The 27,485-nt window shown below is 43.5% G+C and overlaps 1 protein-coding gene across 1 annotated transcript in view; it reads right to left on the bottom strand.

Moving 5' to 3' along the window:
- Nucleotides 1-339: 339 nt before the first annotated feature.
- Nucleotides 340-27,485, bottom strand: part of ldah (lipid droplet associated hydrolase) — a 31,588-nt gene continuing 4,442 nt past the window's right edge. The window contains 9 exon segments of the mRNA XM_030081957.1: nucleotides 340-1,623; nucleotides 1,797-1,879; nucleotides 3,166-3,406; nucleotides 16,896-17,016; nucleotides 17,018-17,046; nucleotides 18,740-18,756; nucleotides 19,696-19,759; nucleotides 19,761-19,830; nucleotides 26,902-27,052. Coding sequence (XP_029937817.1) covers nucleotides 1,435-1,623; nucleotides 1,797-1,879; nucleotides 3,166-3,406; nucleotides 16,896-17,016; nucleotides 17,018-17,046; nucleotides 18,740-18,756; nucleotides 19,696-19,759; nucleotides 19,761-19,830; nucleotides 26,902-27,044 — 957 coding nt within the window. The 5' untranslated portion in view covers nucleotides 27,045-27,052 and the 3' untranslated portion in view covers nucleotides 340-1,434.

Raw genomic sequence — 27,485 nt, 5'->3', positions numbered from 1 at the left:
CCTACATCCCATAGAAAACCTATGGAATCAGCTGAGTCACCGTGTAGAGGCTGGAGCTCTGTACCCCTGAACCTCACTGTTATGAGGGTCGCCCTTCAAGAAGAGTGGGATGCCATGCCTCAGCAGACAATAACTCGACTTGTGAACAGCATGAGACATCGTTGTCAAGCTGTAATTGATGCTCAAGGGCACATGACAAGTTACTGACACTGACATTTTTTGTTGTGGTATACCCACCACTGTTGTTGGCTTTTGTTTCAAGAAATTGTTTGAGATGAGGAAATCACCAGTGTATGCTTCTACTTAAATGCCCTACTTTCATGATATAATATCACTGTAGCGTGAACTTTTTATATTTTCCTTAAATTCCACCCAAAAGCCAAATATCCCTAACTTTTTGTGAGTAGTGTATATTCAGTACAGATTACAGAGGCATTTTATGGTCAAGGCAGATGACCAGCCACCCAGAGCCGGGTTCTGCTCAAGGTTTTTTGGCCCTGTTAAAAGAGTTTTTTTCTTGCCACTGTCACCCTGTGCTTGCTTTTGGGGGAGATAGTGATTCATGGGACTGGCCTAAATCTGTTGAATTTCGATAAAGTATCTTGATTTGACACTATACAAATAGAACTGAAATGAACTGAATTGAACATGTTATTCCCATTTTAGCCAATTCTTTACTGGTTACAAATATAATTTAGGGTTTATTTATTATTTTTATTTATTACTCAAAGGCACGTTTGGAGTCAGTACCATCATATCTCAGAGTTTTTGATCCCCAATGAGTAAATTGTTAAGTATAGGGGGATCACTGAGGAAAGGTCCTCTGGTTCTTTCAGTGTCTAAACTGAATACAAAAGGTGTCAAAGAGTTTTCCATCAGGACCCACAAATACTGGAATGACCTGTCTGAGGAAATCAAGTTCTGATTAATCTCTTTGTACTTTCTGAAAGATCTATGCATTTCTTACCTACATATTATTTTATTTCTGTTTTATTATCCTGATAATGAATGACAGTTATTATTCGTCTTGTGAAGCACCTTGTAACCTTGTTTTAAAAGTGATATACAAATAAAATTGGTCATTTATATATTATAGTTGGCCTTGAGATTACTGTAAGTCACTTAAAAAAGTTCCATGAATTACATGTACCAACACTTGTCAGATTTTGGTTCACTACCATGACAAATTTTACATTGAAAAATACTTTCACTGCAGTTAACTTTCATGGTCAGTTCCTGTAGTTTAATTCAACAGTGTCTGCTAATGCAAAACAGATCTTAAAATTGTACTAAGTCTGTTCTAATTCACCACAGCTGGCTAATGAACTTTGATAAATGATCTGGATATTGAGTGTTGGCACAGTGATCGATGATGGCCAAAAGACATTCATCTAACTCAGCACAGAGTGGATGGAGAGAGCATACAGAAGAAAGTCAGGTCCTCAAATCACCGCAGATCCATTTCGCAGCCATGCTAGCAACTTCTCTTCCTGCATCCAGGACGAAGGCATGACGGAACCCATTTTCGCAAAGTCTGAAATGTCCACTTGGGAAGTCCCGCTTGATTTCATGATAATACTGAACAGGGCACCAGTGGTCTGTAGCTCCGTAATAAAACAAAAGCTGAAAAAATTAACACACATGGTTTACTGAAAAAAGCATGACTGTTGATCATCATAGTATAGTACAGAATGAATACCACACAGCAGCAGATTTCAGGAGAATAGTTTTGAGCGAATATATATGGTGGAAATTAAGCATGGACAAATGTTGCAATAATGTTTTATAGGTCTCACCTTTTCAATGTTTTTCTTGATGGTTTCATTGTCTCTTTCCAGGACTATTTGCATTTCTTGACCACCCATGTACAAAGCATTGGCTACAAAGAAATCACAAATCACACTGGTTTTTCACAGTGTCATTTCTGGTGTAATCTATTTACTCTGGGAATGCTATGCTATGAAATGCCATGACAGAAAAGATGCTCAGTGCTACCAATGCTCAATGTTTCTTTACTACAGACTGACATCACTACTCATGAGTATTTTTTGTACACAATCAATGAAGAAAGTAATGGTTCACATACAATTGGGAAAGTGAAAAGTACACTATGGTTATTAGACAATGTATATCACTACACATATTACAAATGTTTTATATCTGTCAGAGTGGTAACAGCTCTCTCAAAATATTTTGTATTGACAGAAAACTAATATGGTAAAAGTTGTGAACATTTTGGCCATCAGACCATCATCAACACCATGTCACTTTTTAACTTAACATGTTTTTTGTTTTTTTTTGTGCATCTGATGAGCCACTTTGTAGATTTTGTCTGTGCTTTTTTTCTGACGTTGGTAAAGTAAGAGTAAAAGTCTTCTTCTGCAAACTGAAACATACCTTATTTCTGCCCTCAGATTGCTACTTTTTTCAGCAAACACAAAGGCTCTCCTGCAGCTACAGTCACATGAGTTTGTTTCAGCTAAAAGTAAGAGGTGATTTAAGGAGTCTGAATTCAGCATAAGCTGAGTCACTGCCACACCAATAACAGATGGTCATGGTGTAAATGGCAACTAGTTGGGTGAAAACACTGCAGCTCTATGGCAAAAGTCTTGCCATAAACTATGAAGATGCAAGCTGTGATGAAGTGTGCGACCATGGTTAAAACGCATCTGCCTGAACATGGCCATTAAAATGAATCTTCTTTTTAGTGTATATTTGTGTGCAGGTTCAGAAACTTTACTGTCACAGGAGCAAGACAACTGAGATTTAGACTACATAAGATTTTTGTGAATGCTATGTTCTCTAGTAAGGAGAAAAGTAAGCAACGTAAGGCCACATTCACACAGGATCAGGCATTGCGGCATCATGCATAGGTTTGCGGAGGTGTTGGTGTGTGTCACTACAAGGTCCGTCTGTCTGCTGACTGCCTGCTTACTCTGTTTTCTGGCTAAGTGATTGGCAACTGCAGTGTCACGTTAGGCTGTGCTGCAGCACAAGTTGATTGTGACTCAACTTTTATGCCAGACATCGCTGTAGATTTTTTTTCAGAAACCACAGTGGCACACACTGCTGCAGCTAAAACACACTATACCCAATAAAATGACAGATTTTTTCATTTTTGCCACAACGCCTGATCCTGTGTGAATGCAGCCTCACACAACCAACCTGCACAGTCACCACTGAGGAGACTAACAGTAGGGTGTATAACAGTGTTGTCCAGTGAGTGAATGGCTGCAAACACCAGCTTGACCAGGACAGTTTTGAGTCCCTCAGGCAACAGAGAGAGTAGGAAGACAGGTAGGTAGGCCACGTAGCGCAGGTGGCACAGCACAGGGGTCATGACCTTGCCCTGAGGAGTCTTGGCCATGCGCTCAATGGTGGGGAACAGCAGGGCAGCCTTTATAACCTATATTTAAAAAAGGAAAACAATGCACATGGTGTCAACAAAACTTTATCTGTAGATTTCCATGTCACTTCAAAATGTCTGCATTGTCATTTCAGTAAGAATAAAAACAATGAGTCTGTAAAACCAAAAAGAAAAGACCTTGGAAAAACCATCCTCAGGTGACTTTGGTAAAAGGAAACATGCCCATATTAGGAAAGTCCCTTGCTGAAAGAAAAAGCATAATTTCTTGCTCCACAGCCAAATTTATTGACAGTATGCCTCCTACTTGCTATAACGGCTGTATTTACAGAAGTCAGACATGCAAACTCCTCGGAGTAAAAAAGGTGACTGTCACGGGATAGGATTAGGGTTGGTTAGGGTTAGGGCTTAGGGGTTAGGTTAGCATATGCTTAGAGCTGAATGGCTAACGTTGGTTAGCAAGACAAGCTGACCATGCTGGAATTAACATTAGAACTAGCTAACGTTAGCTGGCTAATTAGTTTGCTATCTTGCTAATGTAAACTCCAGCATCATATGGCCCGCTTGTCTTGCTAACTAATGTTAGCCATTTTGCTCGAAGCATAACGTTATGCAAGGCCTAATTTAACGTAAGGTGGTTCCTTCAAACTAACGTTAAAACTTTCCATTGGACTCGGAAGCCAGGCGTCTCTTCCAAACTACGCGATTCATGTGAATGACCCAATTGACCAAAAAAAACAGCAATTGTAGCCGAAAGGCGACAAGTTTGCATGCCTGAGAAGTGCGACTCTAACTCTGTGCTGTCTGAGAATAACTCAAGAAAATACATATTAAATACTTTTAGTTAAATTTATTGAACAACTGACAATCAAACCAAGTTTAAAAGTATAAAATATGGCAAGCAAGTCGTCCTTGACTGAATCTACTTCGACTACCTCAGCTGCAGCCGCTTCTACATTTGAACCATCCTCTGTTTCCTCATTGTCTCTTTCCCGTCTTGTTGCAGACTGGAGGGGGTGGAGTCACGTGACTACACACGCTGTACATGTAGTACAGAGTCTTAAAGGGACATGAACAGGCCTACCTACACACAGCCCAAAAAGACAAAAACGACTTTTTTTTTTTTTTTTAAAATACCGAACATACCGACATGAGCAGAGCGACGTCGGTTATCATCATAAATTTCGGTATCGGTAAATTTTCGGTATATCGCCCAGCCCTACCTTAGAGGTTGCTGAATGTCTTCATGTCCTTTGAAGAAACCCTCTGATGATGTCAGTTATTAATTCTATAGCTACTCTTTAAATGTAAATGTAATCACAATCATGGCATTTACCTCAACAATAATATCTTCGTAAAGATGTCTCATCCACCCAGTGTAAATTAGGGATGCCAGATTGTCAGCAGGAGTGGAATTGAGTGTGGGTGTGGGTGTGTGTGTGTGAGCTAGACAGACAGAAAGGATGCACACTTAAAACAGTTGTGATGTGTTAGGTCACGGCCAAATACCTGAACCTTTGAGGGGAGGAATTTTCCTACTCCTTGTAAGAACAACTTATCTACCTTTGGATACTCCTACACTGTAATATGTCATCAGTTTACATGGTTCAGTGTATTCTGGTGGTTATTTTGTGATGAGGGGTTGTATGTTTTTTGGTTTACCCACTATTGCAGTTTGTCTTCACCAGTTTCCCTGAATGCATTTTTTGAGTCTGAACATAATGCTTCAATCCACGATGGGCATACAGGGATATAAATAGCCTGATAGCTAAGGATGCAACAATAAAGAAACCATAAAATGATAAACGATAAACACCAATGACAAAATCAGCTGGCAATAAATTTATTTTGCCAATAATTATTCGTTTACATCAGATTATTTTTGGCCCGCTGCCCTTGCTCAATTTTTAATACTTTTAATTATTACTATTTTCCCGCTGCCAAAGGTCAGAATATCTCTTACTTATTCTTGCACTTCCTCTCCTGACCACAAATTAACATTGTGTTACATTGGGGGTAGCGTGGCACTGTTGAGCTCCCGTCACCTCAAATCCGGCGGGAATACAATGACCAGAGAGTGAGAAGATGCTAGGCTAGGATGGAGCGTGGGAAGCAGTGGCACACTGATAAGAGAAAATTTAAAAAATATTGGGAACACGAGTACTTTTTTACAGAAATTGATTCCACAGCAGTATGTTTAATATGTAGCCAGAGACTCGCTGTTTTAAAAGAATATAATCTTCGTCAATTAGCTCCATCACTGTCAGAAGCAGACGACCTTTTGCGGTGGGTGATTTTGTGAAACAATGTCTGACAGTTGCTACTGACACCATGTGCCCAAATCAGTCACGGGCTTTTTCCCACATCAGTTTGTCACGGAACACGGTCACCCACCATGTTGAGGATATGGCCAAAGACGTTCGGGGCCAAATTGTCCAGAGAGCAGGTCGATTTTCTGCCTTCTCCATCGCGTGTGACGAAAGCATGGATATATTGGACTCGGCATAACTGCTAGTCTTCCTGCGAGGAGTTAATGAGGACTTTGAAGTGTGTCAGGAACACATGGGCCTTGAAACACTGAAAGGGACAACAAAAGGCATGGATGTTTTTATGGCAGTGCAGCGAGTTATGGACAGGAACAGCTTAAAGTGGGAAAACCTATCTGGCATCACGACTGACGGAGCCCCGGCTATGGTCGGTAAGAGAACTCACTGGACTTGTGTCAGAAAAAGTCCGCGAGTCGGTATTAAAATACCATTGTATTTTACACCAATAACAGCTGTGTGTCAAATCCATCGGCCTGAAAAACGTGATGCAAGATGTCATTGTCATTGTCAATAATATTCGCTCAAAGGCGCTCTCACACCGTCAGTTCAAAGCGCTTCTGGATGAGATGGATGCACAGTACGGAGACGTGCTGTACCACCAGTAGGTCAGGTGGCTGAGCAGAGGGAAAGTTTTACAGTGTTTCTTTGAACTGCATGAGGAGATCAGGGCGTTTCAAGCAACGAAGATAAACAACATTCAAGTGCCTTCTGACAAACAATGCATTTCCGACCTGGCTTTCTTCGTGGACATTACAGAGCTATTGAATATCCTGAATCTTCAGCTTCAAGGGAAAGAGCAGATAATCAGCCAGCTGTATGATCATGTCAGAGCCTTCAAGCAAAAACTCCTGCTGCTCAGCAGACATCTCTCAACAGGTGAGGTCTAATTTCAATACTGTAATCAAAACAAAATAATGAATTAGGCCTGTTATCGATCCTAACCATGTTAATTGTGTGATCTATGCACCCATATTTTGTGTCAGTGAAAATAAGGCTGCTTCATAATAATAATAATAATAACTTTAATTTATATAGTGCCTTTCAAAACACCCAAGGATGCTTTACAAAGAACAAGCAATCAAACAGAAACAAACAGAACGAACAGACATCACAGGTAAGCAAAAGAGAAAACTAAAGAGAAAACTAGCCCAGCTAACAAGGACCAAAGGCCAGACTGAATAGATGCTTTTTGAGAGCAGATTTGAATGAGTCCAGGGTAGGGGCGAGATGTATCTCAGAGGGGAGAGAGTTCCAGAGGGTGGGGGCAACAATGCTGAAAGCTCTGTCCCCAAAGGTGCGTCGGCAGGTGCAAGGGACCACGAGCAGGCCCATGCCTGTGGACCGAAGACTCCTGGTTGAAGTGTGAAGGTGAAGGAGGTCAGATAGGTACCGGGGGGCCAGGGAGTGGAGGGACTTGTAGGTGAGGAGGAGGATTTTATAGGTTAGCAGAATTTCACTGGGAGCCAGTGAAGGTGGATGAGAGTGGGGGTGATGTGCTGCCAGGGTTTGGTGTGGGTGAGAACCCTGGCAGCTGAGTTCTGGACGTAAATTGTCATGCTCATTCCATATGTATATTTTCACATCTCGCATCTCCTTTCCTTAGGTTAGCCCTTATTGTATTTTTTGAGTCTTTAGTCTTTATAGTCTCTATTGTATATTTTTAGCCTTTATTCTTTTTTTAATTAACTTTATTGTATGTTTCTACTGTTGCTGCTGGAACACCAGAATTTCCCTGGTTGGGATCAATAAAGTATATCTATCTATCTATCTATCTATCTAATGGAGCCTGTCCAGGGTCCTACTGGTTGCCCCAAACAGGACTCCATTGCAATAGTCCAGGCGGGTGGTAATGAAAGCATGGATGAGGGTCTCAGCAACGGTGTCAGTGAGCGATGGCCGGAGTCTAGAAATGTTTTTGAGATGAAAAAAGGCAGATTTGGTGACAGATTTGACATGTGAATGGAATGAAAGGGTGGAGTCCAGAATGACGCCGAGGTTGCGGACTTCAGGGGATGGGGAGATGGAACAGCTATCTTGAAGGACATCCCCAACCTTCCGGAGAAGTGCCTTGGGTGCCACAACCAAGAGGTCGGTTTTCTTGCTGTTAAGTTTGAGGAGATTAGATGACATCCATGATTTAATATCATGAAGGCAGCTGACAAGAGACTGGGGGGGGAAGCTGAGTGGAAGGGGTGGTGCTAAGGTAAAGTTGAGTATCGTCGGCGTAGCAGTGAAAATTGAGACCGTGATGGCGAATGATCTGACTTAGGGGAAGCATATAGATTGAAAAAAGAAGGGGTCCAAGGACAGAACCTTGAGGCACACCTTGATTGACTGGGGCAGGGGGGGAGCTGGAACGGTTGATGGTGACAAACTGTGTCCTATTGGTGAGGTATGAATGAAACCAGGAGAGGGCAGTACCAGTGAGGCCAATGAGGTCGGAGAGGCAGTTGAGGAGGTTGGAGTGAGAGACAGCGTCAAAGGCGGCAGAGAGGTCAAGAAGGATGAGTAGGCTGACATGGCCAGAGTCAGCAGCAATGAGGAGGTCGTTGGTAATTTTTATGAGGGCGGTTTCAGTGCTATGGTGGGATCTGTAGGCGGATTGGAGGGTTTCAAAGAGCTCATGGTCGGACATGTGCTGGTGGAGTTGGGCAGCGACTGCTCTTTCCAGAATTTTGCTGATGAAAGGAAGGTTGGAGATGGGCCGATAGTTGTTCAAGTCGTCGGGGTCTAGACCAGGCTTCTTGAGGATGGGAATAACAGAGGCCGTTTTGAGACAGGTGGGTACAAATCCGGAGGTGAGGGAGAGATTGATGATGTCTACCAAGAGGGGGCATATTGCGGGCAGGCAGGCTTTGACCAGGGGAGTGGGCAAGTGATCCAGGGAGCAGGTGGAGGCTTTGGACTTGGTGACCAGTTCAGTAATAATGGGAGCATCAACAGGGGAGAAGGATGAAAGGCAACACTGAGGCGGGCACATTGTGGGGGGAGGAGCAGCCTGGGGCTGTTGTGGGTGAAGGGCATGGCCTTGTAGTTGGTGGTGGATGGACTCCACTTTGGCCTTAAAGAAGTCCAGGAACCTGGAGCAGAGGCTGACAGCATCCGGGGGTTGGGAGTCGGCAGGGGGGCGAAGTAGGCGGTTTATGGTGGTGAACAGTGTTTTGGGGTGACCTTCCTGAGAGCTGATGAGGGTGGAGTAGTATTGTGTTTTGGTCCAGGAGAGAGCATCCTTGTAGGCTGTCACATGGTCCTTGAAGGCCAGCAGATGGACCGTGAGGCCAGATTTTTTGTGGAGCCTCTCCAGCTGCTGACTCCTGGTCTTCATGGCTCGAAGTTCGGTGGTATACCAGGGGGCGGGACGGTTAAAGGAGACAACCTTGGTTTTGAGGAGGGCGAGAGAGTCTAGACTAAGGGAGAGGGCGGTGTTGTAGTGAGCTACCAAACCATCTACCGTAGTGTCAGGGGGAACAGATACTAAGTGAGTAGATACACTATATTACCAAAAGTATTCGCTCACCCATTCAAATGATCAGAATCAGGTGTCCTAATCACTTGGCCTGGCCACAGGTGTATAAAATCAAGCACTCAGGCATGCAGACTGTGAAACAAGACATTTGTGAAAGAATGGGCCGCTCTCAGGAGCTCAGTGAATTCCAGCGTGGAACTGTCATAGGATGCCACCTGTGCAACAAATCCAGTCGTGAAATTTCCTCGCTCCTAAATATTCCACAGTCAACTGTCAGCTCTATTATAACAAAATGGAAGCATTTGGGAACAACAGCAACTCAGCCACGAAGTGGTAGGCCACGTAAAGTGACGGAGAGGGGTCAGCGGATGCTGAAGCGCATAGTGCAAAGAGGTCGCCGACTTTCTGCACAGTCAATTGCTACAGAGCTACAAACTTCATGTGACCTTCAGATTAGCCCAAGTACAGTACGCAGAGAGCTTCATGGAATGGGTTTCCATGGCCGAGCAGCTGCAGCCAAGCCACACATCACCAAGTGCAATGCAAAGCGTCGGATGCAATGGTGTAAAGCACGCCGCCACTGGCCTCTAGAGCAGTGGAGACGCGTTCTCTGGAGTGATGAATCACACTTTTCCATCTGGCAATCTGATGGACGAGTCTGGGTTTGGAGGTTGCCAGGAGAACGGTACATTTCAGACTGCATTGTGCCAACTGTGAAATTTGGTGGAGGAGGAATTATGGTGTGGGGTTGTTTTTCAGGAGCTGGGCTTGGCCCCTTAGTTCCAGTGAAAGGAACTTTGAATGCTTCAGGATACCAAAACATTTTGGACAATTCCATGCTCCCAACCTTGTGGGAACAGTTTGGAGCAGGCCCCTTCCTCTTCCAACATGACGGTGCACCAGTGCACAAAGCAAGGTCCATAAAGACATGGATGACAGAGTCTGGTGTGGATGAACTTGACTGGCCTGCACAGAGTCCTGACCTGAACCCGATAGAACACCTTTGGGATGAATTAGAGCGGAGACTGAGAGCCAGGCCTTCTCGACCAACATCAGTGTGTGACCTCACCAGTGCGCTTTTGGAAGAATGGTCAAAAATTCCTATAAACACTCTCCTCAACCTTGTGGACAGTCTTCCCAGAAGAGTTGAAGCTGTAATAGCTGCAAAAGGTGGACCGACATCATATTGAACTCTATGGGTTAGGAATGGGATGGCACTTCAGTTCATAGTATGAGTAAAGGCAGGTGAGCGAATACTTTTGGTAATATAGTGTATGAGGCTGGATAGAGAAGGTGTGTTGACAGACTTGATGTTCCTGAATGTGATGGTGCGTTTGGGACGGAGTTTGGCCGGGGAGAAAGGCATGGTGAACAGAATGGCGTGGTGGTCAGAGACGGCAAGATCAATGCACTGCAGATGGGAGGGGGGTGAGCCAGTGGAGCAGACTAGATCGAAGGTGTGACCTTTGGCATGGGTGGGACCTTGGATGTGTTGGGTGAAATTGAAGATGAGGACCACCTGGAGTGGAACGGACCCAGCCACTGTGAAAATGGTACACTCAAAGGAGGTGGTCTTGGGTGCAGGAAGTTCTTTCACCAGGATATCAGCACGATGAATGACCGCTAACAATGTCACAAAATTCCCTGCGATGGGAAGTGAATATAAAATAGTAACTGTAAATAATTTTGCCCCACAACAAGTTAATATTGTCAACAAACTACTAACCTGACATCCATGAATCTACCGCCCTGTACAAACAGCAGCCCTCCTGTCCTCCATTTGATAAAATTATGGCAGCCAGGTGTACCAAACGGCCAAATTAGCCTACTGTAGTGATGGCGACCTCCGTCAAGCACACGACTGCCCCTAGTGTGTCGGAACACGCACCGAAAAATAATCTCCGCGCCAATCAGCAAGCCGGTGATAAAGGTTGCGAGGAAATGACGTGGAAGGTGGGGAAGATCTTTGGAGAAAAGCAGAGCAGCACTCCGGTAAAGGCCAAGGCAAAATCGACCCGAAGTTGAGTCTCCCGTCCAGTCCTTGGGGAAATCCGTGAGACGGCCATCTCCTCTCCCTCTCCCTGCTGTGTGTGGTCCGGCACAGGTTGGAAAAAAATATACACCTGACCCAAGACATTTGACTGTTGTGGTGCCGTGCGGTGTGAGTACGCATTTTTGTTTGCTTCCTCTCTTTTGTTTTATTTTTTGAGAGACCTCACAGAAGAGCGTGATTTTTGGTTTGTGATTTTTGGTGGTGGCGTTTTACCATACAAGAGCGTGATTTTTTGTTTGTGAATTTTGTGGTGGTGTTTTTGAAAGACTTAACCATTTTTTTTGTTGTTGTTGTTATTGTTGAAATAAATTATTGTGAGGAAAAGAAAAAGGACTGATAAGATTTTGTTTGTGGAAAAAGGACTGAAAATATTTTGTTTTGAAAACTATTTCTTTTGAATGAAAACAGGACTGAAAAACAAAGGAAACAAGGACTGAATTTTGGTTTGTATATTTTGTGAAAAAAAATCAAGAAAAGAAAGGACTGAAAATAATTTTTCGTTATAATTTTGTGTGAAAAAAAACATAATTTGAGTTGCATTGTGGGTTTGTATTGTGTGTGTGAAAATATATACATATATATATATACATAAAACGTGGTGTGTTTCATTGATTTCATACTTGCCAGTGTTCTTTTCGGGTTGTTAAGTTTTACACTTAATCTTCCTTTGTGTTGAATTTGAGTAAGGGTTATTTCATTTGTTTGACTGTGACTAATAACAGACTACTGACTCTTAAAAAAATCTTATATGTCAGGAGAGAGACCTGGCTGGCACCCCTTAACCCAATATAAAAAATAAACCCCACTCAAACCGTCACACCACCACCACGACCAGTGCACCGAGGCTTCTGCATGTAGACATATCGTGGGGATGTGGCTTGGTTGAGTGTGAGGAAGTCCAGTTGATTCTGCCATGTCTCAGTCAAACAGGCGAAATCAATATTTCTGTCAGTAATGGTGTCATGGATGAGTAGAGCTTTATTGTTGAGAGCAAGTGTTCAACAGCATTAAGGAGGTGGGGTTGTTATTAGGTGATAATGAGCGGATGGAGTCAGGAGCAACATTGTCAACACAGAGGAGGGAGCGCAGGTTGGCAGTGCACACGTGGGGATTGTTGTGATGACGTCGTGCCACAGTAGCCGCACGCCGATTGGTCCACAGAGAGGAGATGGAATTTCCAGCAGAGTAAACAAGCTTACGACCGCTACCTCTGTGGATGTAACGTGGCCGACAGAGTAATCCAAGCTCCTTAATGATGGAAATTGAATTAATTCCAGGACTGGATGATGCTGGAATTAAGCGAAGGAGTTCCGAGGACGTGTACCTGAGCACCATGTAGTCCAAGGGAGGAGTTAGCCAATCACCGCTAGCCACCAGCCAGACGGAGCTAACCGTCAGCAGCTTCAGCCTAGCCATGCTACCACTGGACGGAAGCAACACCGGCAGATCAACGTTGTTAGCTGTTGGCAGCAGGCAGTGATCCCCAAGGCGAAGTGCAAACATGGAGAGAAAAAAGTCCAGAGCACCCCGATGACTAAACCTGTGAAGGCAGTCGGCTACACAGATAGCAGTAGCTGTGGAGACCGGTAGCGACGATGCTGATAGAACTTCACAGGGATGTAACAATCCCAGCCGCGGGGCTACCTGCAGAAATATCCACGGTAGTGATGGTGATGGTCAATTGAGGGAGTACCAGAGGAGGGTACAAAGTCCAGCAAGGGTGGATCGGTGAACGCATCCAGAAAGCGATCCAGCCAGCGACGGTGCTAGCTAACACCAGCAGTAACAGCAGGATCAGCTTCACCAAGGGGCAGCGATCCCAGCCATAAGGGCTTACCACAAAATGCCCATCAGTGGCAATCGTAAATGTCCAGTTTGAGGAGTAAAAGAGGACGGATCCCCTGAGCATGAAGTCCGGCAGCAGACGGAGGATCAGTGGACGGATTCAGCGGTAGTTCAAGGCCGGTAGCAGGTAGGTGCCGTTGAGGTGGTTATCAGATGTAGCCACGTAGCCACACAGTTTCACAGCAATCGGAGGGCTAAGCAGTAAAACCGGGCAGGCAGTCAACTGAATTAAAATGGCACAGAGAGCCACAAGGCACAGAGTTTGCTGGATTAGAGTCCAAGTTAGATTCCAAGTTGAGAAGCGGTGAACAGACAACGCCAGCGTCCTCCCAGGGTTTTTCCTGCATATAAAATTATGAGGCGGCCGCCTCCGCCTAATTTCGTGAAGCCGCCCGGCTCTCAAAACTCTGACGGTTGGGAAAATTGTTATTTTCTGGACAAGTGTTGTGGTAGATGGGATGTCATTTTAACTGCAGTTGCAGCATTACGCCGACGTGATGGCGCTGTAATCAAAAAGACTGCCCTGGAAGTCGCTGCCAATACTGCCAAAGATGAAGAACAGAGCCGCGAAATTCCCTTCCTGGAGGATTTTCTTTGTGTTTCGGTTTCTTCGCTATGTGTGTGTTAATCGGCATCCTCATAGTGGAAGTGAAAATGCAGCTTAGTTTTGACTGCTATATATGATATACAACGAGCTCACACACGCTGCCGATCTGTGCGGCGTTTGTGTTTGCCTGCTCACAGTGTGAATTAAGGATCTTGTCAAACCAACCGACCTCCCTCGAATTTCCACTTTCCCAGCTGTTAGCACCCGATTCTTTTGTTGAATGCCAAGGACAGACCGGAGTCAATCTTCAGCTCTCAGATATAATATTTATTTGGTCACATATAAAGCAAGGCACCGCTGGTCTCAGTGTGACAGAGCTCTCGCAGGATCTCAGTCAGAATGAGCCCCGATATCAGGAAATGATACACATTTATGTTCTTGGGCTTGGGCCTGCCCCGTACATAGGTTGGACTTAAACGCAACCGAGAATAATTGGCCAGTTACCCGGACATGGACAGGCCAACCACTGTCCATGCCTTGTTTCTGGAATGTGCTATGCTATGTGTGTGAATGTTGACTGGGCATGTATCTAATGCAACAGACCTAACTAACAAGATAGAGAAGGTACATCTGGCTCCTCTTTTATCTGTTCTCTGTTATGCGGAGCCAGCTCCAAGCGGTCAAGCTGTCCTATAGATATGAACTATATGATACATTGGATAATACAAGAGACATTGAGTTCTGAGATACACTGGATAACACAAGAGACATTGAGCTATAAGGCCAATTATAACAAGAAAGAGGTGGAAAAATATTTACTCTGACATAACTTAGAAATGGAAATTGTCTGGAGCAGTGGGGGAAAGCCCGTCTGATACATAACAGGAGTTTCTCATGTTATTTAATCCACCATCAATTTAATCCACCATCCTGTCTTGTTGCCAGGCATGGCAACCAGACAGGGGATGGAGGTGGGGGTTGGGGGGGGCACCTCATGTCATTGTCATTGAGATCTCTATGGAATAACAGATTAAGATTGCACTTGAGAGCAGGGAGCCTTCAGTCACAAAATTTGGGAACATCTGCACCTTTTTTGAAGACTTACTGTGATCTACCACAGGGTTTCCGCTACATGTAATTGATCGTGGTGCACTGCCACGGCAAAATAAAAGCCGCCACGCCTTCTGAATGATGATTTTTTTTTTTCTTCCAGATGTTAAAATAATTTAAAGTATATTGTATGAATGGATATATATACACACATATATATAGCCTATATTTGCGCACATATACTTACTATAATCAGAGTTTGAAATGATAATTTCACATGTAACACTACATTGCAATTAACTTTATTTTGAAAAATGAACACCAGAGTTATCATCTGCCTGTTTGATTCTACTGCTGTGCGCTCGCAGAGGGAGAGAAAAGGGCGAGAGAAAAGTACCTAAACCAGATTAAGTTTAATCCATTTTTGTTCAAGCCTGTGAAAACGACCATAATGTTATCGTTAACGTTAACATTGCATTGTTACCGACTGTTACGGTTAAAGTCAAAGATGCACAGTTTGGCCTTAACGTGTTACATTTCACATACGTTTTGAAAAACGTCACGACATAGCTTAATGTCAGGTAATTTTCTGTAATGACTCATTCAGGTTCCTGAGGAAGAGAGTCAGGTAATGTTGGATAAAGGAGGCTCAATGATCTTGATTTATCATGACGTTATGCCCTCAAGTTCTGAGGAATAGAAATGATACTGATGTGTACCGTGGCAAGTATAATATTTAATGTTCCTAACGTACCTGCGTGATATTGGTGATGTGAGAGAATCTAACACTGTTCCAATTATATTAGACAAGTACACAGGCAGAAATAGTGGAGGAGAGAAAAGTGGAGGCGCAGAGCAGGAGGGTCGTCTTCCTGCTCTGCAGGTGAGCATGGTGAGGCATGGACAGGGCTGCAGGGAAGAAGAGAGTGAAGGAGGATAGAGAGGGAAGAAAAAAAGTAAGCACAGGAATCTGGCGGAGACCCAAAATGGATCGATTAACCGTAGAGCTCTTTTCTCAAAAAAACAAGAAAGATAAAGTGCTCTCAGCCAGGCTGCAAACTGTGCCATTAGAATAGGGATACAGTAACATCTTGAAATTTAAATAAAGTATTTATTATAAAAACATTCAGTTTTAAGTGTCATAATTTCATAATTTTTCACCAAACAATTTCAGGAGTGGATCAGTGGGGTGAGAGAAAGGGTGAAATATATGAATGATTTCTGATATAGGCCATCTCATTTTATATTAGTGTATTAGTCATTTGGTCAAAGACAGTTCAGATATAGTTCTGGGGAATGCTACAATTTTATCTTTTTGCCAGAGTCAGACAAACTCACAGATGCCTTTGAAGTCAGTAATATTGTGTTGTTGCATGCAGTTTGAGATGAGATGCTGAGATGGGGGAGCGTGACTATTTTAAGCTTTGGCCAAAGAGGAGGCCCATGGGGCCCTATCTTGCGTCAGAGTCCCTAAACCCGTTATTGGGGATTTAGCATTGCTGAAGAGAATCCACAAAAGTTGCATTTAGCATTGCGTAAGAGAATCCACAAAAGTTGCTATCTTACACACCTGCCGTTATCCGTAAAACACTTGCGCTAAACCCGTGACATTATGCATAGGCGGGTTTGGGCGTTACGCCAGTTTAAACCAATCAGGTGCCAGGTGCTATTATCCTTTAAGAGCAGGCTGCGCTATCCCAAATCCGTAAACCGAAACCTGTGATGATGGAGAGAGGAAGGTCGCGATTTAGTAGTATCTCTGCCATTTTCTCAAGGGTTCAACTGAGGCTAAAGCAAGGTGGCTTTGTATAGGCGAGTTAATTGGGGAGGTGGAGCCGCATGTGCACGTCCACGTGTCCAAGTGGACGAGCATTGAAGCCGCCTGGGCGCGCTCTTGTAAAAGCCCAAATGGGATAGCGGGTGGTTCTGAGGACCCGCTATCTGCTTTCCCTACCTTATGTGGTCAAGATAGCAATTGTAGGGAAAGCGCATAAACACGCCCACGGGCACACCTCCAGGCGCAAATAAAGGAGTCGGCATAATGTATAGCGGGTAGTGTGGCCGCAAGATACCGTTTAGGGATAGTGGAAGCTGCTAAATGCGTAATTCACGGGTAGCGGATAGTGGCAACGGGTAGCGCAGTGTGAAAGATAGAGTCCATAGTCTCCGAAAATAAATAAATAAATAAATAAATAAAAAATGCCTGCCCTAGAGGGCTAAAACTTGAAAGAGTCTTGACTAACCTTAAGCTCAGGATCTTTCTTCATCATCTCCAAAATAATGTAGCAGCCAATGGAGTGGCCCACCAGGACAAGGCTTGTTTCCCTTGGAACGTGCTTCCTGAGAAAGGACAGCTTGTGGTCATCTGCCCGTTAGACCAAACATCGTCCTCATCTGCTGTTGAGAATGCATCTGCATGAAGAGCAATGAATCGTTACATATATGTTGTACACAGTGCATTCAGAAGTATTCAGACCGCCTTCACTTTTTCTATTTTGTTATGTTGCAGCCTGATGCTACAATCGTTTAAATTCATTTTTTCATCCCACAGTGAAGCATGGTGGTGGCAGCATCATGCTGTGGGGGTGTTTTTTCAGCAGCAGGGACTGGGAGACAGCTCAGGTTTGAGGGAAGCTGAATGGAGCAAGTGAGATATCCTCAATGAAAACCTGTTCCACAGCACTCAGGACCTCAGACTGGGCCGAAGGTTCACCTTCCAACATGACAATGACCCTAAGCCTGAGTTGTCATCAAAATAACTATCACTACACAAATTTACTTTATATTTGAAATAATAATAATAATAATAATAATAATAACTCAGTCAGTCAGTGTCAAATCTGTCAGCGTGGGCTTCTGTATTTTTTACAAAGAGTTCCTTGAGTGAATCAGAGGTGCCACAGGCCACTACACTTTGGATGATATGTCCCAAAAAGAAAAACATTTCTTTTCTGAACTAATATCTCATGGGAACACATTTCTGGGCAGAGCACTCTGCAGCTTTTATAACATTATAGCATACATAGTCAAAATCTTGAATCTCAATTTTGCTGTTTTTTTGCATTGATTTTAAACCTAAATCCAAACTGACCGATTTAATCAATTTATCGCCCAAACCTATCTGTCCTAATTCTAGGCATTGTTTTTTGAGTAGTTGTAAATAAGGCACTGAAAAGGATAGCAACAATGGCCCTTGTTTTAAAGATGCAGCAGAAAGGTAAAAAGCTAACATACAATGGCTGATGCTCTTTTTGTATGCAGATCCTACTTACTATTTAGACCTTGCCCTAGGCCTTAGAATGTCTAGTAGGGCTGCACGATTATGGCCAAAATGATAATCATGATTACTCTGATCAATATTGTAATAACGATTATTCATCATGTTAGGGAAAGCATCTGTATTTTTATTGCACTTCTTTTAAACAAACAGTATGTGAACAGTTTTCAGTGCAAAATGAAACTTTAAATAAGAATAAATGCTTAATAATAAAAAAAATAAAATAAATAAAATTTACCCAAGAATTTAAAAATTTGCCAAGGGTTACTGAATAAATATGCTATAAACAGAGTGCAAACACACAGTGCAACTCAGTGGAAACAATTACAGCTTATACAGAAAAGGTACTGACATTAGGCTTAGGCCAACAGGTTTTGGCAAGAACACCCAGCCTGTCTGACATTTTCTGGCTTGAGAGACGAGTGAAGGCAGGTCACTACATTTCACTATATGCACTACCTTCTCCTCCCACATGACTGCGCTCTCATCAGTCCCCCGAGTAAAAGGGGCTTTCACATAGCACGCGCTCGGCGCCCACATCAGCCACCGCAGCCATTCATTGTGTATGTGATTTGCGGGGTGCGAGGGTGCACTGCTCTGCGCCTTGTGCAGTGGCGGCACCAGCCTCGCGCTGCGCCCAAGTTGAAAATTTTTAACTTGGGTGCAGCACCCTGTGACGTCACCTCAGCGTGTCCAAGAGAATATTGGAATCGGAAAAAATAGGCGGATTTTGGCAGAAAGGCACACACAAAAATGGAGGAAAGCATCATTGTGGTGGTCTCTCTGCATGCAGAGCTGTGGACACTAGACTTCAGTCATACTGGGATCTCATTAGGCCGTTTCCACCGCCGGAACTATCGGGGTAATTTTACGGGGTCGTGGCCATTGTCGCGTGTCTCCACTGCCGGAACTACCCGAAGGAGAGAGTTCAGGAACCTTTACAGGGGCTAAAAAACGGCCCTTGCCTCGGGGTAGGGACTCTGAGCGGCCCTGAAAAACTCCTGGGTTTTACTCACAGCGTGATGTGATGTCAAACGAAGGCAGGCGTCCCTAGCAACACGGCCAACACTACCAACTCACGCTAACGTGCTAGCTAACGTAAAAAAACACACTTTAGCCGGCATTTTAGGGGCGCTAATGTTAGCTTTAGCGGACGTTAGCTAACGCTAACACACACTTTTTAGCCGGCATTTTTAGGGGCGCTAACGGTAGCTTTAGCGGACGTTAGCTACCGCTAACAACAGGCTTTTTTTAACAAACACGCATTTTGATGCCCCGGTCATGGTCGCGCAACCGCCGCCCGGTAACTTTACAGGAACCTTCCTCCTACTCGGACCCTCTCAGTGGAGACACAGCAGTTGAGAGGGCTGAGCGAGAGGACGTTCCTGTAGTAGCCCTGCCCCCCAAATACTACCAGGAACATTCTGGTGGAAACGGGCCTATTAAAAAAAGGCCAGGCATGGAGAGAGTAATAGTCACACAATTTGGGAGTACCAGTTTTTCCTTTCCACAATAGGCAAAAGTTTTTTTCTTTTTTTCTGCAAAAAGTTCCCTTTTCCTTATTCATATGAAAACGGAAGGCTAGCATTAGATTTAAACACTTTCAGGAACATTTTTGAAAAGCTCATTTTAATGGATGGAAAACCCAGCTTAGTGAGGATGAAGGCTAAAAATGGAGAAAAAACAAAAGATGAGCATTCAATTACCTTGCTTAGTTGGAACAGGGGGCACTGCAGAATAAAAGAATCCCAAAAGGGAAACTGTACCTTCTATCATGTCCATGGAATCAGGAGGCACACAGTGGCCAGCGTGGCTTACAGCCCACACAGGATAGTAATAAACCAAACATACTATGAAGTGTCTGCATGAAGGTGTTGTAGAAGCCCACAAGACCCGGTTACCTACATGAAGAGAGAAAAACAGACTCTTAACATCAGAAAATATAAACTGTAAACTGACTGATTCAACCTCCACCACAGTGTGAGTTTAGTCAGTCTTTTCCTAATGTGGTAAGATACTTCTGAACTTTCAGATTTAAAATTGGTGGAAAACCTAGGATGACTACAGGCACATTCTTCTTAAAATGTATGACATGGGAAAAGTGGTCGGGGGAGCCTGCACTGGAACTAGTGGTGCAAATCACAATTAATCAGTGATCTGTACAGCTAACCTAATGAGTTCGGGACGCATGTGAACCACGGACTGGTTGTGTTTTAGTCTGAAACGCAATGATTTGTTTCATTATTTAAAAAAAAAAAAATTGTATATTCACATGTATGTGGCAGCATGGCAAGTGGAGGAGTGGAAGAACTTGAAAAGCCTCCTGCATAATTGAAGTTTCCCTGTAAAGTACCATGACTTACGTTTAACATGCACACCATATTCCCGACTCGGGTCAATATTCTGGCTAAGGTAATTTTCCGAATAAGGTGTTTATATGCGCTGCAGCAACTGGAATATTCTGTTTACATGTTACTTGGCATCATGGATGAAATTCTGATTTCAGAGGTAGTCTCGAATAAAAACTAATTAAGCAAGCTGGCAGCTTGCACACTCATGTTCTGCCTACTATTCTTTCTTTCTTTCTTTCTTTATTATTAGTGGGCAAGAGCTGGCAGCTTGCACACTCATGTTCTTCCTACTATTTCTTCTTTCTTTCTTCCTTTATTTCTTACTCCGTACGTTTTTTGGCCAGTAACTCCTCCTACAGCTTTCGTTTAGGCCACACAATGAATTGGAAAAATGTGTGGCCCGATGGGAGAGGTTTGGATATTACTTTTATATGCAATCCGACTTATGGAATTTTCACAATTCCAATTTTACGGAAAATTCGGCCATCCGAAATGAATGGCCAAAACTTCGGAAGGCTCCAGGGCGCAGAGCTTTTCATCTGCGTCCATGCACCGAATACGAAAACGTGTAGAAGAAGCAACATGTGAATTTTCAAAGCCGCTCCGGACTTTCCGTTTCTCCACAATTCCAGTTGAAGCTGAAATCCAGACACAATACACACTAATGGCGGACGTTTGGAGTGCCAGAGTGAGTGACATCACAGCTAGAGTGCAGCAGGCCCTGGAAAGTAGTCTAAAAATTTTCTTTTATTTGCTCCCCTGGCCACAATTCTCCAACTCACCATGCATAATTCTTTGGAAAAGTAGTAGGAAAAATAGTTCTGCTTTGAAAAATATGAATACAAAAGCAAAGTAGCTTAAACTTTTTAAACGGTGACACTTAACGAGGCAGGAGTGCCAGCCTCTTTCCCCCATAGACTCCCATTCTATCTGGAACCCAAATCTTGGGGAGAGAAGGAGAACCACACACTTTAACTTGCTCTAGGGCAGGCATTTTTGGGAGTTGAAAAATAATTTTGACAGTTTGAAAGAGCCCAAGCCTTACCTTTCTCATGATACATTTTATTTTCTGCTCGGACTTACTTTCATTGAGGAAAAAGCATTTGTTTCACCACTATTTTCAGGAGATTCTCTCCCAAGCACCACTGTCACTCTTCCAGCTTTCCCATGAAGTTTCCCCAGAAAGTGCACTTTTCTAGTATACTTATTGCTCTTGTATGTGTTGTAATACTGTGGGCTGACTGACACCATGGGATTTTGGTGTTTAAACATTACTTATATTATGGTATTGAGACGGTATATTTTGCTGACTATTTGCTCAATTTGGCCTGTTAGGATGTTTGTGATGACTTTGTGTAATAAGCTTAAGACGCTGGCCACTTGCTTAATTAGTTTTTACTAGAGACGATTATTTATTATGTAATGTAATTTGTATTTATACATGGGAGGGTATCTCACCTGATCATATTACATTTTGAAAAATTTTGAAAAATTATGACTTTTAAGAACCAATGGTCATATGACTCATATTGACACATATATCTCTGTGTGTATGGGTATATATGTACACTACTCACAAAAAGTTAGGGATATTCGGCTTTCGGGTGAAATTTCAGGATGAACCTAAAATGCATAACAACCTTTACAGGTGAACTTAATATGACCTTCTGTAAACTTTTGAATGCACATGTCCAACTGTTCAGTGTTACAGTACTTTTTGCACAAGTTGCTGTTCTCTAACAAGGAGCTTAACGGCAAAATTCACATCAGGTGTTTGATCCATGAATCGACCAATAAATTTCCTGGTTCAATTAGAATTGGTATTTAAAACAGTCCTCCTCATCATGCTGTTCACATTTTGACATCATGAGACCAGACGACACCTAACAATTGATCAGCAGCACCTCGCCATTGCGAGGCTTCAAACAGATGTTCTCAGACGGAAGTGGCCACTGAGCTTAGAGTGTCACAGAGTGTCATCAGCAGGTTTGCAACAGAGATACAGAGAAGACTGGAAGAGTCACAGAAAGGCATAGAAGTGGACATCCCTTTGGCCACATCCCACCACTGATGACTGCTGTCATTGCTGAACAGTGCCCTGCGGAACTGGATGATGAATGCCACTCAACTCCAGGCACGTTTAAGGGAGGTGAGAGGCACCCAGTGTCACGTCAGACTATTCGAAACTGTTTACATCAGCATTGTCTGCGTGCTAGAACGACCTGCAAGGGTACCTGACCACACCACCAGGCACAGGTGGTCATCGTCTTGCATGGCCAGGGCAGCATTTACGCTGGACGAGGGGACCAGTGGGCCTCAGTGCTGTGAATGAATGGTACAGTGACAAGCCCATGCTACCTGATAACATCTTAATCCAGTCATTGTGCCGCTGCATGAACAACACAGGCCTAATTTCATCTTCATGGACGACAGAATGCTCCAGCTCATCGATGGTCGCATGATTAGGGAACAGCCGCTGGAGACTGGGGTACCTCAAATGGAGTGGCCTGCACTTTCTCCAGACCTGAATAGAAAACCTATGGGATCAGCTGAGTCGCAGTGTAGAGACTCATAACTCTGTACCCCAGAACCTCAATGACCTGAGGGCCGCCCTTCAAGAAGAGTGGGATGCCATGCCTCAGCAGACAATAAGTCGACTTGTGACAGCTATGAGACGTCGTTGTCAAGCTGTAATTGATGCTCAAGGGCACATGACAAGTTATTGACACTGACACTTTTTTGTTGTGGTATACCCACCACTGTTAATGGCTTTTGTTTCAATAACTTGTTTGAGATGAAGGAAATCACAGTGTATGCTTTCTACTTAAATGCCCTACTTTCATGATATAATATCACTGTAGCATGAACTTTTACATTTTCCATAATTTCACCCGAAAGCCAAAATATCCCTAACTTTTGTGAGTAGTGTATATGTATAATGTGTGTATATATGTATATGTGTGTGTATATACAGTGGTGGAAAAAAGTTTTCGGACACCTCATGCATTTGTGAATATTGCATTAAGAATCACTCTTAGGTCGTCAACTGCAATTTCTTTTAGTACAGTCACAGCCAAATACTAAACAAATCCTTAAAAAAGCCATTAAAAACTTAAAATTGATTGGTTCCATAAAAATACATACGAAATTTTGAGTATTGGGTCATTTTGGTACCAGTGATGAAGGTCGTTCTTTTTATTAAAAGACACAATTTTTGTTGCCAAGCTTCTTGTCTATATAAAGCCAGCACATTTGAAAGTTCTTCAGACACAAAAATGGCTAAAACAAGGACGCAGGAAACAGGCCTGAAGATAATTCTCAGCCAGGAAGGGTACAGCTGCCGCCAGATAGCCAGGAAGTGCAGATGCAGTCCTTCAGTAGTTGGATACACTGCAGAAATACAGACGAACCAACAGCTTGTAAGACAAACCAAGATCTGGGCGTCCAAGGGTTTCTTCAGCAAGAAATGACCGCACCCTGATCTGCATGTGCAGGCAAAACCGCCCAATGACATCACAGGAGCTTCAGCAGCAGTGGTCAGACCAAACTGGTGTCCAATGTTCCACCCGCACTGTACGTGGTCGACTTTTAGATCATGGCTTAAGGTGCTACAAGGCTATCAAGAAGCCCCTGATCAATGAGAGACAGAGGTTAGCCCGGCATCGTTGGGCCCAGGCACACAAGAACTGGACAGCCGGGAATTGGAAGAAGATTCTGTGGTCTGAAGAATTTGTCAAGAATTCAGTTTTGTTAGTTTTTCTCGTAAACAATAAACAAAAAAATATAATTTGTATTTGTATGTCTAATGCAGCCACACCTTTTGAAACACAAAAAAGATTTTCCACAAATATTTCATGATATTTGAGATTGTGTAAAATTTTAAGGGTGTCCGAAAACTTTTTTCCACCATTGTATATATTCTATATTCTCTCTCTCTAGTACTTCATAATTGCCTACTGCATGTGTTGTATTCATTGATGCACTTCAGAATATTCGTGTTCTGTGTTTATATAGTTCATTTACTATTGTGATCAGAAACATTGATCTGAAAGTCAGTTATGAGGCTGTACTGTAAATAGTTTTCTAATAAACAATAAGTATAGCAACTTCTGCAGCATCATGATGCTCCCGGAAACATGGCTGACTGCATTGACCCCAGACACGACCGCAGACCTGGACGGCTTCAAGCTTGTGCGGGCGGACAGGACGAGGGAGAGCGGTATGAGGAAAGGAGGAGGGCTGGCAGTGTTTGTGAACGACAGATGGTGTAACTCTGGGCACATCACTATTAAGAACAGCTCTGCTGCAGGGCCACTGAACTGTTAGCTGTTAGTATGAGGCCATATTACCTGCCACGGGAATTCTTGCATGTTATTGCGATAGCTGCGTATATCCCCCCCTCTGCTAACGCTGATGCAGCCTGTGATATTCTCCACTCTGTTACAAGCAGGCTGCAGACAGAGCACCCACAGGCCCTCCTTCTTATCTCTGGGGACTTTCATCATGCCTCTCCATCCTCCACTCTGCCCACTTTCACCCAGTATGTTACATGTTGCACTAGAGACAGTAAGATACTGGATTTGTGTGTGAAGAACCTGGTTCATCTCCTGCCTGTGTACAAACCTCTCGTGCACAGGCAACCAGCTGTGTCCCGCACAGTGAAGAGATGGTCTGACGAGGCTGAGGAGGCTCTGAAGGACTGTTTTGACACAACTGTGTGGGAGGAATTTTGTGATTCCCATGGAGAGGACATTGATAGTCTCACACAATGCATAACGGACTATATTAACTTTTGTATGGAAAACACTGTACCCACCAGGACTGTATGGTGTTTTTCACAGTAAACAGTAAACCGTGGTTTAACCCTTACATAATGGCTCTGCTTAAGGAGAAGAAGAGGGCCTTTAAGTCTGGAAATACGGATGAGTTGAAGGCTGTGCAGAAGGAGCTGAGAAGGAAGATCAGAGAGGGGAAGAACACCTACAGGAGGAAGTTGGAGGATCAGCTACAGCAGAAATATGTCTTTGGAGTCTGGAAAGGCCTGAAAACCATCTCTGGCCACAAGAAACCTGACTCCCAAGCTGCGGGGGACCAAAAGTGGGCTGATGACCTGAACATATTCAATAGATTTGATCAGTCATCTGCCCCTCCCCCAGCCCAGTCCTCCATGCTGCAGCCCCCCCCCCCTGCACCCAGTGTTAACTGCCCAAATTCCTCCCTCTCCCCCTCTACAACACTCAGCTCACAGCCACCCCCACTGCTCACATCATCAGCCCAACCCCCCCTCATGTTTTTTGACTTCTCCAGTGCTTTTAATACAATACAGCCTGTACTTCTGAGAGACAACTTGGAGCACACCACGGTGGACCATCACCTCACACACTGGATTTTGGACTATCTCACCAACCGTCCACAGTATGTGAGGACCAGGGACTGTGTGTCCGACACTGTAGTCTGCAGCACGGGGGCCCCGCAGGGAACGGTCTTGGCTCCATTTCTCTTCACCCTCTATACTGCAGACTTCTCATACAACACACCCACCTGTCACCTGCAGAAGTTCTGATAACTCTGCAATTGTCGGCCTCATCACAGATGGGGATGACAAAGAGTACAGAGAACTAACACAGGGCTTTGTGGACTAGGGCTTGTGGACTGGTGCCAGTGGAACTGCCTCCAGATCAATGCGGGGAAAACCAAAGAACTGGTAGTGGATTTCCGCAGACGAGCACTCTGCCCCCTTTATAAGAAAGGCCAGAGCATACTCTATCTGCTCAGGAGACTGAGGTCTTTTGGAGTGCAGGGGGCACTCCTGAAGACCTTTTATGACACCGTGGTGGCATCAGCCATCTTTTATGGACTGGTCTGCTGAGGGAGCAGCATCTCATCGGCTGACAGGAAGAGACTTGACAAACTGATCAGGAAGGCCAGCTCTGTCCTGGGATGCCCCCTCGACTCAGTGGAGGTGGTAGTGAGAGGAGGATGATGGCTAAGCTGTCATCCATGATTGAGAACGACTCCCACCCCCTGCAGGACACTTTAACTAGACTGGAGAGCTCCTTCAGCGACAGACTGCTTCACCCAAAGTGCTGAAGCAGTTGAAGCACTTTGCGCTGAAGCACTTTGGGTGACTGCTTCACCCAAAGTGTTAAAATCCGAAAATTATCCGAAATTATCTGAGGTTTTGTTGCTGAGCTCAGTAGCAATTTAACATTTTGAAACCTGACTGAAATTAGCTTTATATATTTTGATATTAATGAAATGGAAACGGCTAATTTTGCCAATGAAGACACTGTTTTTCTGTGAAAGCTAACAATTTTTAAATACTTTAAAAATATTTTTGTATATTTGAAATTTCTGGATAGATCATTTTAATTTAATTCATTCATTTTTAAATTTTCATATTTTTTTTACTTTTGACTTGGGAAATATTTTCATTTTTATTGTTTTTTTTTTTAATTCTGTGTGTTTTTTATTGTGTTGTTCAGAGTGTGTAAAATAGAGGCTCATTAACATTCAGTTATTGATTCAATTAAGCAAAATGAGGGATAAAGAGGGATAATGTATAAAAATGACAAGACTGGACAAAGAGACTAATATACGAATACATAACATCGGCCCAACTCACCTGGAATGATAAGAAAAAGCACCTTGTGTCCAGAGTGTAACCGACAGGAGCCAAATTTGAGAACCTCTGTGATGGCACCATGGCAGTAGATAAAGTCAGTCTGTGGTTCATCCCTGCCATCTGCTGTCATGTTGTCCATCTCATTAGCTTCAAGGGAGATGGGAAAAGTTAGATCCTTTAAGATTTCATAATTTGAATCAGAAAGAAGCTGACCAATTTCAAGAAAAGCTCAGGCTCCAGTCCCTGGAGGAACCAAACACACAGCACCTTATATTTAATTAGCCTAAAAGATGCAGCCTCATCCACAATAGCCACTATTGGGTCCCAATTCAAGTTCAGCTCCTTTGAAAAACACAGTCTACAAGGGTGTGATATTCAAAGGACCAAAAGCTAGACTTTCTAGCTAGTTAATGGTTGTTAATTGTTACTACATATATAGGTCTCAAAATGTGAGTTTTGACCTCAAGGTGATGTCGACCTCTGACCTAAATACACTAGAATTTTATCAGCTCATCCATCACTTATTACTAGTCCCTCCATGAAGTTTCATTAAAATTCCTCCATTAGTTTTTGAGTTATC

Source organism: Myripristis murdjan, chromosome 22 (assembly GCF_902150065.1).
Source record: "Myripristis murdjan chromosome 22, fMyrMur1.1, whole genome shotgun sequence".
Classification (NCBI taxonomy): Eukaryota; Metazoa; Chordata; class Actinopteri; order Holocentriformes; family Holocentridae; genus Myripristis; species Myripristis murdjan.
Note: the sequence above shows the minus strand (reverse complement) of the source record. Positions and strands in the feature narration are given on the sequence as shown.